This window comes from Ahaetulla prasina, chromosome 1 (genome assembly GCF_028640845.1).
Source record: "Ahaetulla prasina isolate Xishuangbanna chromosome 1, ASM2864084v1, whole genome shotgun sequence".
NCBI lineage: Eukaryota > Metazoa > Chordata > Lepidosauria > Squamata > Colubridae > Ahaetulla > Ahaetulla prasina.
Genome location: NC_080539.1, coordinates 135,383,068 through 135,397,098, shown reverse-complemented (window position 1 = coordinate 135,397,098; position 14,031 = coordinate 135,383,068). Strand labels below are relative to the sequence as shown.

General features: G+C 36.1%; 1 protein-coding gene across 1 annotated transcript in view; it reads left to right on the top strand.

The window, feature by feature from the left end:
- Positions 1 to 14,031, top strand: part of COL19A1 (collagen type XIX alpha 1 chain) — a 192,880-nt gene that overhangs the window by 26,859 nt on the left and 151,990 nt on the right. The window contains exons 4-5 of the mRNA XM_058176483.1: positions 9,066 to 9,189; positions 10,206 to 10,481. Of these exons, the coding sequence (XP_058032466.1) occupies positions 9,066 to 9,189; positions 10,206 to 10,481 (400 nt within the window). The remainder of the gene's footprint in view (positions 1 to 9,065; positions 9,190 to 10,205; positions 10,482 to 14,031) is intronic.

The window sequence follows — 14,031 nt, the reverse complement described above, 5'->3', positions numbered from 1 at the left end:
TCAAGTTACATAAGTCATTTACGATTGTTTCAGAGGACATGCTTCATATTTGATCTTCTAAGACAAAAAGTGAATGTTTAACTGCAGCAGGTAGGGAATAATTAATTGCAAAACTGGCATTTTTACCATGACCAGCTCAGAGAAAATTACTGCATAAAAAGGATTATTGGTCATAGAAAACCTTTATTTTCTAGGGTTATGTCAGAATAACCAAAGCAAGGTATATCAAAGCATCCTCAAGACAGAACTGCAGCGTGATTTTCTATTATTGTTGTGAATTGCTTCAATTGCTCTTAAGAACAGTTTAAAGGCAAGTAAAAAAATCTGCAGTCTTCCAGAAAATAAGTTTTGTTACGTAAAAGCAGGTGATTAACAAATTCCAAATTAACATTTGTTATGTACTGTCAGCAACATGCATTGCTAATAAGTAGGTAGAAAAAACAACAACTGGGAAACCCAAAATCAGCTGTGAAGGAACATCCTTGTTCAGCTAGGTTCTAAACTGAGCATGAAAAATAAAATATATAACAGACATAGAGTAGTTAGAAACCACCCCAGAACACTTTTTTACTAACAGCTTCTCTGTTCCGTTTCTTCCATATTCAACCCAAGGCTTATAAGCTTTTCTAGTACAGGATGTGGAGCCACTAAGAATGTGTTTTGCTAATTTTTTTTCTCATGTCCTGCATTCCGTTCTTGTACCATGTGACTGTGACAAACTCTGTAATGATACCAAGTTTAAATGTAGGCCTTGCTTAATTTGCCCGTTTGCTAGCAGTGGCCCTCATAACAATTGTAATGTACATTACTAAGTCATTCAAAGATGGAAGGTTTCTTTAGGCTTCTGGTTTGTGGAACTCTTCAGGTATTATCCTGCATACTTGAGATTGAAACAGGCAGAGATTTGTGCTATTAGGATATATTCTGACTGTAGCTTTTCCTTTGCTCTGAGGGTTATGGCCATAAATATGTACATTTAGCAAGGTTACAGTCCTAAAATGGAAGACCGCCCCTGCTAGCAGGGAAAAGGGCTTTGGAGCATTCCTTGTTGAAATTTCTGTATGATTTACAACTTTTACAAGGGGAAGAAAGATCAGGCGTTAATTCTAGTGAGACCAGAGAGATTCAGATATTCCAACTCTCTGGGGTATAAAAGGCAGAGTCTTGCAATCTGTCACTGCAGCCTATCTAGAAAGTAATGAATAGAAAATACAGGTAGTCCTTGACTTATGACCACAACTGAACCCAAAATGTATGTTGCTAAGCGAGACATTTGTTAAGTGAGTTTTGCCCCATTTAATGACTTTTCTTGACACAGTTGTTAAGTGAATCCTTGCAGTTATTAAGCTAGTCACTCGGTTGTTAAGTGAATCTGGTTTACTCATTGACTTGGCTTTGCTTGTCAGAAAGTCATAAAAGGGGATCACATGATCCCAGGACACTGTAATCATCATAAATGTGAGTCAGTTGCCAATTGTCTGATTTTTTTAATCATGTGACTATGGAGATGCTGCAATGGTCATAAGTGTGAAAATGGTCATAAGTCACTTTTTTCAGTGATGTAACTATGAATGGTCACTAAATGAACTGTTGTAAGGCAAGGACTATCTGTAAAGTCCCTTTTTGAGGGAGATGGGTGGTTCAGAAATGTGAAGTAAAACGTTCTATTTTTCCTCTGGTCTACTTTGAAGGGCTGACACATTTAGGCCCCATTACCATTGTACATAGATTCTCTCAGTGTCACATAACGTAAAAGAAAAACAACACTAGCAGTGAAAATGTAAAACATAAAAAATAGACAAACCTAAACTCCGAGAGGCATCTGGTGTCGGCCCCCAACACCGTCTGGAAAAGCTGGATTTTAAGAAGTTTCTGGCAGGCGATCGGCACTGGGGCCAAATGCAGGCAGCCATTTTAGAGGCTCAGGCCACTGACAGAAATATATCTTCAGGCCTTGGCTTTGCCACCTCCCCAAAATGGGACCCAGCTAACTGCTTCTCCTGGCAAGCTGCCCAGAGTCACCTTGTAGGGGTGATGGATGGGGAAGGGAGGGAGGGAGGAAAGAAGGAAAGAAGGAAGGAAGGATAAATCAAGCAAAGTGGCGTGCATAAGAGCACCAGTGTGCCTACTGTCCCTGTCCTAATGTTCCCTTTAATTGTATTCATTTTATGTATTCAATTCATGCTTATACTTATGTATATTATTTAATATGTACGCAACTAAATAAATACATACATACATACATACATACATACATACATACATACATACATACATACATAAATAAAGTGGTCAGGCTAATTCCAGTGATATGGCCCTGAAGATCATTCTGTCAATATTTGATAAAAGCTTGCCAAACGCAAAACAAAAATTATTTTTAAAAAACCTAATAAAAACATTACTAAAGCAATGAGCATTCTGAGTAGGGAGATTGTGTAAGTATTTGCAGGAGGTAAAAAGAGTTTCCTGCAGCTGAGGTAAATAGGAATATTTTTTTAAAATTAAGAGAATATATGTTCTCTCTGACCAAGCTTCTAAGGACTTAAGGCCTCCCTGCCAGACTAGTACAGAGGGTTCAGACTTACCTCAGTGTTCCAGGGAGTGACAATTGAATAGGGTATAAATACACTGCCCTCCTTCAGCTTCATGGCCACCACAGAAGCTTAAACTTCTTGAGGAAAGTTCCAGAATATAAAAAGAGCCAATTTTGCGTGGTGATGAAGGCACTGGATTAGAAATCAACTGACTGAGGATTTGAGTCCTCCCTTAGTCAGGAAAACTAGCAGGGTGACTCTGGCCCAGACACTTGGCTCAATCCGCCTCACAAGGCTGTTGTGGGGAAAATAGAAGACAGGAACATTAGGTACCCTGCCTTGGGTAAAAGATGGGGTATAATTATTTCTACTGCCAGAAAATTAAAATGAGGAAATGTAAAAGCACTTCAAATTTTTGTTTTGAACTTTTTGAAATGTTTTATTCCCCGGTAACTAAAATAAACGCAACAAACTATTCACTCATAGCATTTAATACAAGTTCATCATCATTAAGTGTTAGGCCAGTTTTTCTCAGCCCCTTATCTTGATAAGCTTTGTTTCCCCCCCGATTTTTGCAGGCATACGATAACTGTATTTTGTCTTTACAATTATATTGGCTAAAATTAGGTTCGCTCTATTAAAATCAAATTGATTTTAAACTGTTCATTAAAATTACATTGAAATCCGAATGCCCTGTCAAGGATTACAAAGGGCACATTGGATTTTTCTTGTGTAGAATTCTGCTCCAGGACATTCACATTGGCAGAACTGATGGGGACGGAAAATTGTCACACATCTTTCTTCTACGTCCCTTCACATTCTCCTTCTGAAGGTTAAGAAGTTCTCCAGAACATCCATGAAGGCATTCTGGTTGCTGCAAGTAAAGAAGGATCTGTGGGGATAACCTCTTGTTTTTCTAGCGGTATCTCTACCAGATTCGTGACCTTTTTGTGGACTGAAGAAACTCTTTGAGTTGGGGGAGGCATATTCACATGAAGTAGTACTGCTTTATAAGGCCTTAGCAAAGCCGCATTTAGTATACTGTATCCAGATTTGGTCACCATATTATAAAAAAGATGTTGAAACTCTGGAAAGAGTGCAGAAAGGAGCAATAAAAATGATTAGGGGCTGGAGGCTAAAACCTATGAAGAATGGTTGAAGGAATTGAGTTTGTCTAATCTAGTGAAAAGAAGGATAAGGGATGACATTATAGCAATGTTCCAATATATGAGGGTCTGCCACAAAGAAGAAAGGGTCAACCTATTTTCCAAAGTACCTGAGGGCAGGGCAGAAAACAGTGGGTGGAAACTAATCAAGGAGAGGAGCAACCTAGAACTAGGTTGTTCATTTCCTAACAATGAACAATTGACTAGTGGACCAGCTTGCATTCAGAAGTTGTGGGTATGCCATCACCGGAGGCTTTTAAGAAGAGACTGGACAGCCACTTGTCTCAAATTGTATAGGGTCTCCTTCTTGAGCAAGGGGGTTGGACTAGAAGACCTCAAAGTTTCCTTCCAACTCTATTATTCTGTTATTTTGTTATTATGTTAACATATTTGAATCCAGCTCTGTTTGTCCAGTTGGTTTGTTCACATGATCAACGTGAATTTATTCCTTCAGATACTAACTTTTGTTGTTGTTCTTTATATGAACACAAATATGGCGATACATATTTGAGCAGTATGAGAAGGAAGTGTTTAAAGAGTTGTCTAGTAATGTTGTTCCCCTCTGTTCATCTGCATTTATTTCTAAATAGTAATTAGGTGTCATGACAGAAAAAGTGTGGCCTTTCTCAGAAATTATGATTAACTTGTATGTGTAACTTATTGACCTGACTAGCCGCTAGCGTATTTCTTAATTTGAATTAGAGGCTATAACAGACTTTTTGGTCTGTATTCAGAGATCACCTGGGGTGAAATTCGTGTTTAGGCAGAAAGCCAGTGAAAAACTGCCTATCAGATTGCACTTGAGAGTCATATCTAAGTCTTGTGCCCAGGCACCAGGCTAATCAGGAATATCTTCTGGAAAATGTGCTGTATGAATGGGCACCTTGCCCAATTATTTATCCCATGAAAGATAAGAACCCCTCAGTGTAGGGTGTGGTGAAGAAGCAACAGACAGGAACTGCTGCCAGCAAAGATGACTGAGTATTTGAGCTTCCTGTTTTTGGCTTTCAGTAACCATTTTATTTATTTATTTATTTATTTTTGTCACACAGTATATATAAGCATAAGCATTAAATAATTATACAATATATAAGCATATATATAAGTATGAGTTTGTAATAACTATATTAATTGGATATAACAAAGGAAAACAATAAGACAGGAACGGTAGGCACGTTTGTGCTCTTATGCACGCCCCTTACAGACCTCTTAGGAATGGGGTGAGGTCAATGGTAGATAGTTTTTGGTTGAAGCTTTTGGGATTTTGGGAAGAGACCACAGAGTCAGGTATTGTATTCTAAACATTAACAACTCTGTTACTGAAGTCATATTTTCTGCAATCAAGATTGGAGCGGTTAACATTAAGCTTAAATCTCTTGTGTGCTCGTGTATTGTTGCAACTGAAGCTAAAGTAGTCTTTAACAGGAAGGATATTGTAATAGATGATTCTATGAGTTAAACTCAGGTCATGTCGAAGGCGTGTTCTAAATTTTCTAAACCCAGGATTTCAAGTCTGGTGGTATAAGGTATTTTGTTGTATTCGGAAGAGTGGAGTACTCTTCTTGTAAAATATTTCTGGACACGTTCAATTGTATTGATGTCAGAAATGTGGTATCCTTTAAACACAGAGATCAGGCATAATTTCAGCACTTCTGGACCAGCCATCTTAATTCAAACAGTACATTGAAAATCCTAATGGAAGAGTCATAAAATGAGTGTCCACTTACGCAGAACTTTCATAAAATTACAGATATCGAAGAATTTATCTACCTTTTATCTGGTGGTGTTTTCCCATTTTCCCAATAAACATATATATGCCTACTCAAACACTAGCAATTTGGCCCTACACATGATTCTCCATTTCTCCATCTTCAAATCAGTTTATAGGTATAAGATCAGTATTTATAGATCAGTGCCTAAACGTATAGGGATCTACCTGTAATCTCTCTGGACATCTAAAATTCCTGATTATATGGAAGGAAGTTCATGTCTTGTACCCAAATGTATGTCTGAATAGGATCAGCAGGAAATGATAGACGGTGTTGAAACTACAGGAACCTTGGGGACAAGTGATCATGCAATATTGGAATTCAACATTACACAAGCACAAGTAGTAGAACAAAGTTAAACTAGAGTCTTGGACTTTAAAAGAGCTAATTTCAATAAACTTAGAGAGCTTGGAAAGGATTCCATGGATGAGAATCCTCAAGGGGAAAACAATTCAAGAAACTTGGGAAATTTTGAAAAGTGAGATTATAAAAGTCCAGTCTAGCACAATACCAGTGAAAAAGAAAAATAACAGCTCTGAAAAGAAACCAGCATGGCTGCATAAAGAACTCTTGACAAATTGAATGTCAAAAAGGATAAGTATAAAAAGTGAAAAGAGGGACACATAACTAAGGCAGAATATCAGCAAACAGCCCACACCTGCAAAGATGAAGTGAGGAAAGCTAAGGCTCACAACGAACAAAGGCTTGTGACAAAAGTAAAAAATAACAACAACAAAAAAAAGCTTCTTCCAATATGTTAAAAACAAGAAAAAAGTCAAGGAAACAATTGTCCATTGCTGGGAGAAACTGGCAAGAAGGTGACAAACAATAGGGAGAAAGCAGAACTACTTAAATAGTTTTTTTGCATCTGTCTTTACACAATGGGAAAAAACAGTCCAAACTATCAAAAACAGCACCACAAAAAACAGATTAGGAACACAAGTTAAAATAGGGAACAAAATGGTAAGTGAACATCTGTTTATCCTAGACAAGTTCAAATTGCCAGGACCGGATGGATTACACCACAAGGTTCTGAAGAAACTGGCAGATGAGATCTCAGAACCATTGAATTATATCTTTCAAAGATCCTGGAGCACCAGGGAACTGGTGTTAATGTTAACCGCTTCAATCTTGATTGCAGAAAATATGACTTTTGTAACAGAGTTGTTAATGCTTGGAACACACTACCTGACTCTGTGGTCTCTTCTCAAACTCCCAAAAGCTTTAACCAAAAACTATCTACCATTGACCTCACCCCATTCCTAAGAGGACTATAAGGGGCATGCATAAGTGCACAAAAGTGCCTACCGTTCCTGTCCTATTGTTTTCTTTCATTATATGTGCTTGTATATAATGTTGTGACAAAAATAAATACATAAATAAATAAGAAAACTGCCAGAGGACTGAAAAAGAGCTGATGTAGTTCCATCTTCAAAAAAGGAAAAAAAAATAGATCCAGGAAACTACAGACATATCAGCCTGACCTCAATACCAGGAAAGATTCTGGAAAAGATAATCAAGCAATGAATCAGTGAGTACCTAAAAGCAAACGAAGTAATAACCAAAAGCCAACATGGGTTTGTCAAAAACAGATCATGCCAGACTAATTTTATTGCATTCTTTGACAAAATGACAAAATTAGTGGACCTGAGGAATACTGTCGATATAATTTACTTGGACTTCAGTAAGGCATTTCATAAAGTAGACCATAACCTACTACCAGATAAAGTAAAAAAATGTGGGTTAGACAGCATCACCACCAGATGGATTCGTAACTGGCTGATCAACCGCACTCAACATGTAGTCCTCAATGGAACTGCATCTACATGGAGGGAGGAATGCAGTGGAGTACCCCAGGTCTTGTTTTAGGCACAATCCTCTTCCACATCTTCATCAATGACTTGGACGAGGGGATAGATTGGGAACTTATAAAATTTGCAGATGACACCAGACTGGAAGGAATAGCCAACACTCTGGAAGATAGACTTAAAATACAGAAGGATCTTGACAGACTTGAACGTTGGGTGCTATCTAACAAAATGAAATTCAATGGTGAAAAAAGTAAGATTCTTCATTTAGGCAAGAAAACAAAATGCACAGGTACAGTGTATACTCGCTCAATAGTGGTGACTGTGAGAGGGATCTTGGAGTCGTAGTGGACAACCATTAAAATATGAGCCATCAGTGTGCAGCAGCTACCAAAAAAGCCAGCACAGTTCTTGGCTGCATAAACACGGGGATAGAATCAAGATCACGTGAAGTGTTAATACCACTTTATAATGCCTTGGTAAGGCCACACTTGGAATACTGCATTCAGTTTTGGTCACCATGATGTAAAAAAGATCTAGAAAGAGTGCAGAGAAGAGCAACAAAGATGATTAGGGGACTGGAGGCTAAAACATATGAAGAACGGTTGCAGGAACTGGGTATGTCTGGTTTAATGAAAAGAAGGACTAGGGGAGAGATGATAGCAGTGTTCCAATATCTCAGGGGTTGCCACAAAGAAGAGGGAGTCAAACTATTCTCCAAAGCACCTGAAGGTAGAACAAGAAGCAATGGGTGGAAACTAATCAAGGAGAGAAGCAACCCTAGAACTAAGGAGGAATTTCCTGACAGTTAGAACAATTAATCACTGGAACAACTTGTCTCCAGAAGTTGTGAATGCTCCAACAGTGGAAATTTTTAAGATGCTGGATAACCATTTGTCTGAAGTGGTGTAGGGTTTCCTGCCTGGGCGGGGGGTTGGACTAGAAGACCTCGAAGGTCCCTTTCAACTCTATTCTATTCTATGTAAAGGTTTAAAATATAAAAGCTTGATCTGAATTTGTGCCACTGCCAGGTCACCTTTCATTGGTGAGAAATACAATAGCATGTTTTATAAATAATTTGTTTGTAAAAAAATAAATTTGTGTGCTATATGAAATGAAATGTTTTGTTTCAGTATTAACCATTGAACACTAGACCAAAATATGATCAGTTTGTTTGAGATTTAGTGAGTTCTGTGAAACTATCCAGTTTTGGGTTAGCCAACAAGTCATGGTTGAGCAAAATGTAGCTTAAAACATGTTGTCTGATTTAAAACTTAAATAATGAAGCCTGAAATATAGTGGGGTTTTTTTCCACATACTTTCTATAGGATTCTATAGCCACAGTGCAAATAGGGGATGTGTCTAGTACGTAGTGTGCAATAAATTTTCAATTAGCTTTAGAATGATTACTTTTTACTGTGACAGTGGTTTTCCTGATTAAGAAAAGGTTGACTTTCATGATGGAAGTTTTTTCTGGCAAAAAGATGGGAATGAGTTCATTTTTAATTGTAATTTTAAAAGCAACATATGTATGAAATGTAATAAAGATGATGAAAAATAGATTTCCAGCAGGGTGTGGTTTTGTGGGTAGCATTAGACCTGAACAATTATGACTATAGTAACCTCAAGAGATGGAACAGTCTTTTGAATTCAATAGAGTTACTTAAGTACCTATGAACCCCAAATTAGTTTCTGTATACTTCAACATCTGTTTGCTGCCATGTTTTATAAAAATTATCATAATTGGTCTAATAAGACAATTTTTTCCACCTCCACCTCAACTTTTAGGCAATTGTTTCCAAATGGGTTCCCAGAGGAATACTCCTTAACAGCCACATTCCGTGTCAGAAGAAACAGCAAACGAGAACGCTGGTATTTACTGCAGATTTTAGATCACCATAATTTGCCACAGGTTAGAACAAATTCAGTTATTTGGTATTATTACTTCTTTATTTGTATTTGTTCACTTGTTTCCTATTCCCATCCCCAATAAAATGATACCTACAGTTTTGTGAATTGCTAGATAGTCCCCTCCAGATTATGCATCTATTGATGAGGCTCGGATACAATATTAGTCATTTTTCAAATAGCAATAAGAGGATGATTTACATATCAGTAATGGAGTCGTAGGATGATGTGTGTTGGGAAGTGGAACAACTTGCCTCCAGAAGTTGTGGATGCTCCAACACTGAAGGCTTTTAAGAAGAGATTAGACAACCATTTGTTGAAAGATCCCTTCCAACTCTGTTATTCTATTCTGTTCTGTTCTGTTAACATTTTGTCTTTTGGTTTGAAGAAGATTGAAACCTGTAGAATATAACAAATAAAAAAACAATAAAAGTGAAAGGTTTGAGTTTGATGCTCAGTGATAAGGTTGCATGAATAAATATGCAAAAGACAGATTCAGAAAACTTGAACAAGTAAAAGATGCATCCAGATGTGTCTGGAAAAGTTTGGACTTCCATCAATTGAAAAATTGTTTAATTTTTAATAGTTTAATACATCCCATCCCACCCCATTTCTTACTGAAACCCTGGTGGTGCAATGGTTAGAATGCAGTATTGTAGGCAAACTCTGCCCACAGCCTGGAGTTCAATCCTGATGGGGCTCAAAATTGACTCAGTCTTCCATTCTTCTGAGGTTGGTAAAATGAGGATCCAGATTGTTGGGGAAAATATACTGATACTGTAAATCACACAGAGCACTATTGGTACTATAGAGTCCCCTGCTCTTCTGGGGAGCTTTTGGAGGGCTGAGCGGCTGTATCAGGAAGGAGGAGGAGGTGAGAAAGCTTCACTATCTGAGAGAACTTGACCTGTGATTTCAAAAAGTACAAGTATGCACTGACTTCTATGATTTTATTCTCTTCTTGAAGTTTATTTCATTTTGAAAGCACTGAAATTTGTGTGTGTATATATTTTTGTTTAGGCTTACATCTCAGTTGATGGTTTAAAAAAAGCTATAGAGTATGTCATTCAATCCACCCAGCGGAACTCCCTGCACTATGTCTTTAAAAGCCGCAAAATTTATCCTATCTTTGACCGTCAATGGCATAAGCTTGGCATCAGTGTAGAATCAAGGAAGATTTCTCTTTATGTGGACTGCAGTTTAATTGAACAAAGGATGACTGAAGAAAAAGCTAGCCCTGACACTCAAGGAAAAATTCTCATTGCTACTCATTATTTAGACGGTAAACCTGTAGATGTAAGTGTTCATGTCTACGTTTTAATGAATTAAGTGGTTTTATGCTGCTTTTATGGAAAATGAAGTTGTGGGTTTTATTGTTATGTTATTTTTGTTTATTGTTCTGAATTTTTAAGACGGTAGTATGATAGATAGATAGATAGATAGATAGATAGATAGATAGATAGATAGATAGATAGATAGATAGATAGATAGACAATGAATGAATGACATCCAATTGGTAAGCTGGAAAAACTTGAATTATTTCTTTTTTTATGTATTAGATCATTTTGTTGATGAGACACATTGCTGGAAAAGGAAGGGAAAATAATTATCTCTTATTTTTTCCTCTTCCTATAATTTCCTTCTCCCTAAAACATTATTCTGAAAGCTTGGAACCCTTCAAAAATAATTGGAAACATTAGAACTGAAGGAGAGAAGTGGGAATAAACCAAAATTCCCTCATCTCTTCTTCAAGTAGAAGCTTCTTCAGAAAAAATAATTACCAGTACTTCATTGAATGAAAGGAGCCTTGCATCTATAGAATATCATATCTGAATCCAGACATATTTATTTTATATATGTTTAGAAAGCAGACATTTTGCAATTTTGATGCCCTGAGATCCTTAGAAATGAAGTCTGAATCCTAAAAGCAACTAATATTTTTAGAGTGTTATCTCTTCTGTGCTGCAGATATAAATACAACCTCAGGTTTAACTTAAGGTATTCTACACTTATGTAGTAGAAATTAAGTTACCATAAAGAGGATACAGTAAAATAATTTTAGAAATTTTCTTTTTAATATAATTTTATTAAGAATTTTATTTACAACGGTAAAAATTAATGCAATCTAAACTTTGAGAAAGAGAAGTAAATGGCAAGGAAGAATAAAAAACACAGGAAAAAAGGAAAAGGAAATATATAAAGAAGTGACTTTCAACCTTCATCACAAGTATAAACACATTTAATAAATTTTCACCACCACTCCCATAAGGTTAAACAGATTTATAAGCAAATACATAAAACATTAATTTTTCAATTTTGGTGTCAGCAGAAAACCACTAAATTTTTTCCAGAACATTTTTTTTAAAGTCTTATTTTGACCTTGATCAGATAAACCAGTTTTATATCCCTTCCTTTTAATTCAATCAAATATTATAATAGGATTTCATTTCTCTTCAATTCTTCTTTATCCTTTCTAACAGATTTCCTCAAGACTTTAACAAGTCTTCTTATATAGATCCAATAAGAAAACATTTTTCAGGTCATTCTCCTGACTTATCATTTGTATCTCCCTTTTAATTTTTAAAACATCAGCCAGTTTCTTTTGTATATCCAGTAAAGTGTCCTTTTCCAAATCATTCTCTTGACCTGTCATTCAAATCCACATTCTGTACTTTTTCTGTTTTCTCAGATAAAATTATTCCACATCTTTTATTCTTTCATTAGCATCTTGTAGTCATAGCTTATCCCTAAAAGCAGAAGAATGCTAGTAATGTCACATTACTAACAATATTGATATTATAGTTATTAATTTCTGGCTCTATTCACCAAAAATCTCTTTTAATATTTCCTATGTTACAATGTTTTGTGTTATTTTGTAAAGTCCCATATTAACTGACATAAAGAACAGGTTTCTATTTTTTTTTCTTCTGCTGAAATTCTTTAGTCTCCTCTAGTGTCCAGTTTCTAAAATCATTGTTTATCTTTGTTACAATTTGTAATAGCAGGAGAGCCAAAATAAGTCTGTTTCCCATTAGAAGCTGTTTATTTTTTTATAGTTAATTCCAAAATAAATGTCAATATTCTATTTTTTCTGGACTCTTAATTTGTTTATAATTTCCTTGGATCAAAATCTTATTTAGCTTTTTAATGACTATCTAAAATCTTTAACTTGTAACTAATTTTTAATTTTATTCAGGTTTGAGAATAAACTCACCCAATGAAGACTTTTCAAACTTGTATTCTAGAGGTCCCTGATAGGTTTAATATGGCTAGTGGGCAAACAGTATCCTTTTAAAAGTGTTTACAATTGAGCAAAATGGCTAATCCCATTGTCTAAAGGCACTCCAATGTATGGAAAACCACCATCCTGCATTTTTTCTCATGGGGAACAGCTGTCCAGTGCATATGTGGGTACTTTCTCATCCTCTCCTTATCCAAAGAGGCTCTAAGAAACAAGTCTACTCACAGATTCTTTGGTTCTTCCTTGCAGTTATCTGCTTCGCCTTCACAGAACCATCTTCAGTTTGATATACCTTCCCCAGAAATCCTCAGAAATTATTTTGTAAACTAGTTTTTAGAACCTTTGCTATTGAACCTGTGGTCTCTAGTTTATATGTATGATAGCTGCTATTTCAGTCATTCACTTCACCTGATTTTCAGGTGCATTCTCTAGAGGCTGTTTTGCTTTTCCTGATACAATTTTAGGGCAATTTGTCTTCCCAGTTCTAAACTGCATTGAAGAATTATTGCACTGATGGCTGGATACAGACAATATCACCAATGGATTTCCATTCAGAGAAGTATTTCTAATAATATCCTTATTCTTTATTTATCCATATCTGGATGGGTACTTACTTTGAAGACCTCTGCAGCTGAGATGTCTGATCCAGGTATAAAGCATCACATTCAACTAGCATCATTACATTCAAACTAGCCATTCTAGAACACAAATGGATACTATATCCATCAGAGATGGACCTTATCATCCTCTAGAATAACCCAAGGGATTTTTGTTTGCATGGAATAATAACAGGGATTATTCATAGCAGGATGAAATAGCTACAATCCCAATCTTTTGTGAGATCTTCTTCTTCTTTTTTACTTAGAGACCCTATTTTTATGTTACATCTTATGTTTTAGAAAAGATCAAAAATAACTTGACCAACTGCTTTTTTGTTACACTTCCATAACCTTGACAATTGTGGCTTGCCTCACCCATCATGAGAATCTCCACCTTTGGAACTGCCTCAATCCACTCTCCATTTATCAGGGTCAGATTTCCACATAAAGCCCGATTCCCTCTGCTTTCTAACTTGGAGAGTTTAGTTTAGTTTTGCAATTTCTCTGGAATGAAGTAGATTGAATTATAAACTTGTCATTAGCTCCTAATTTTTCATTAGGGCTTCCAATGCAATCAAATAAAAGATATTTTCTGGACTTCCCTCATAGGTAGCAGTTCAATCCTTTAAAGTAATATTTATGACATTTTGTCTGTCTTCTCTATTTAAAAGAGATTATTATATTGCCAACTCTACTTTATTTTTCTTTTAGGAAAGATGTTTCTCTTTTTTCCGGCCTACTGATAAAGAAAGAACTTACATATCTCTGTCTTCCAGCTTCCCTTCCATTTCTACAATAAGGGAGATCCTCTACTGTATTCTCCCTGAATTAAGGTCAAAACCCTTTGGACCTATGGCTATTCCCCTACTTACCTTTTTTTATCTTAAAAAGTAGCTTTTAGTGGCCATGACTTCAATTAATCAGGCTGTGTGTTTTATGCAAAGACTATCCATCATTTTTTAGAGACAAAATGTTTTTATGATCCTTCCTAAGTTTTTTTTTTTTT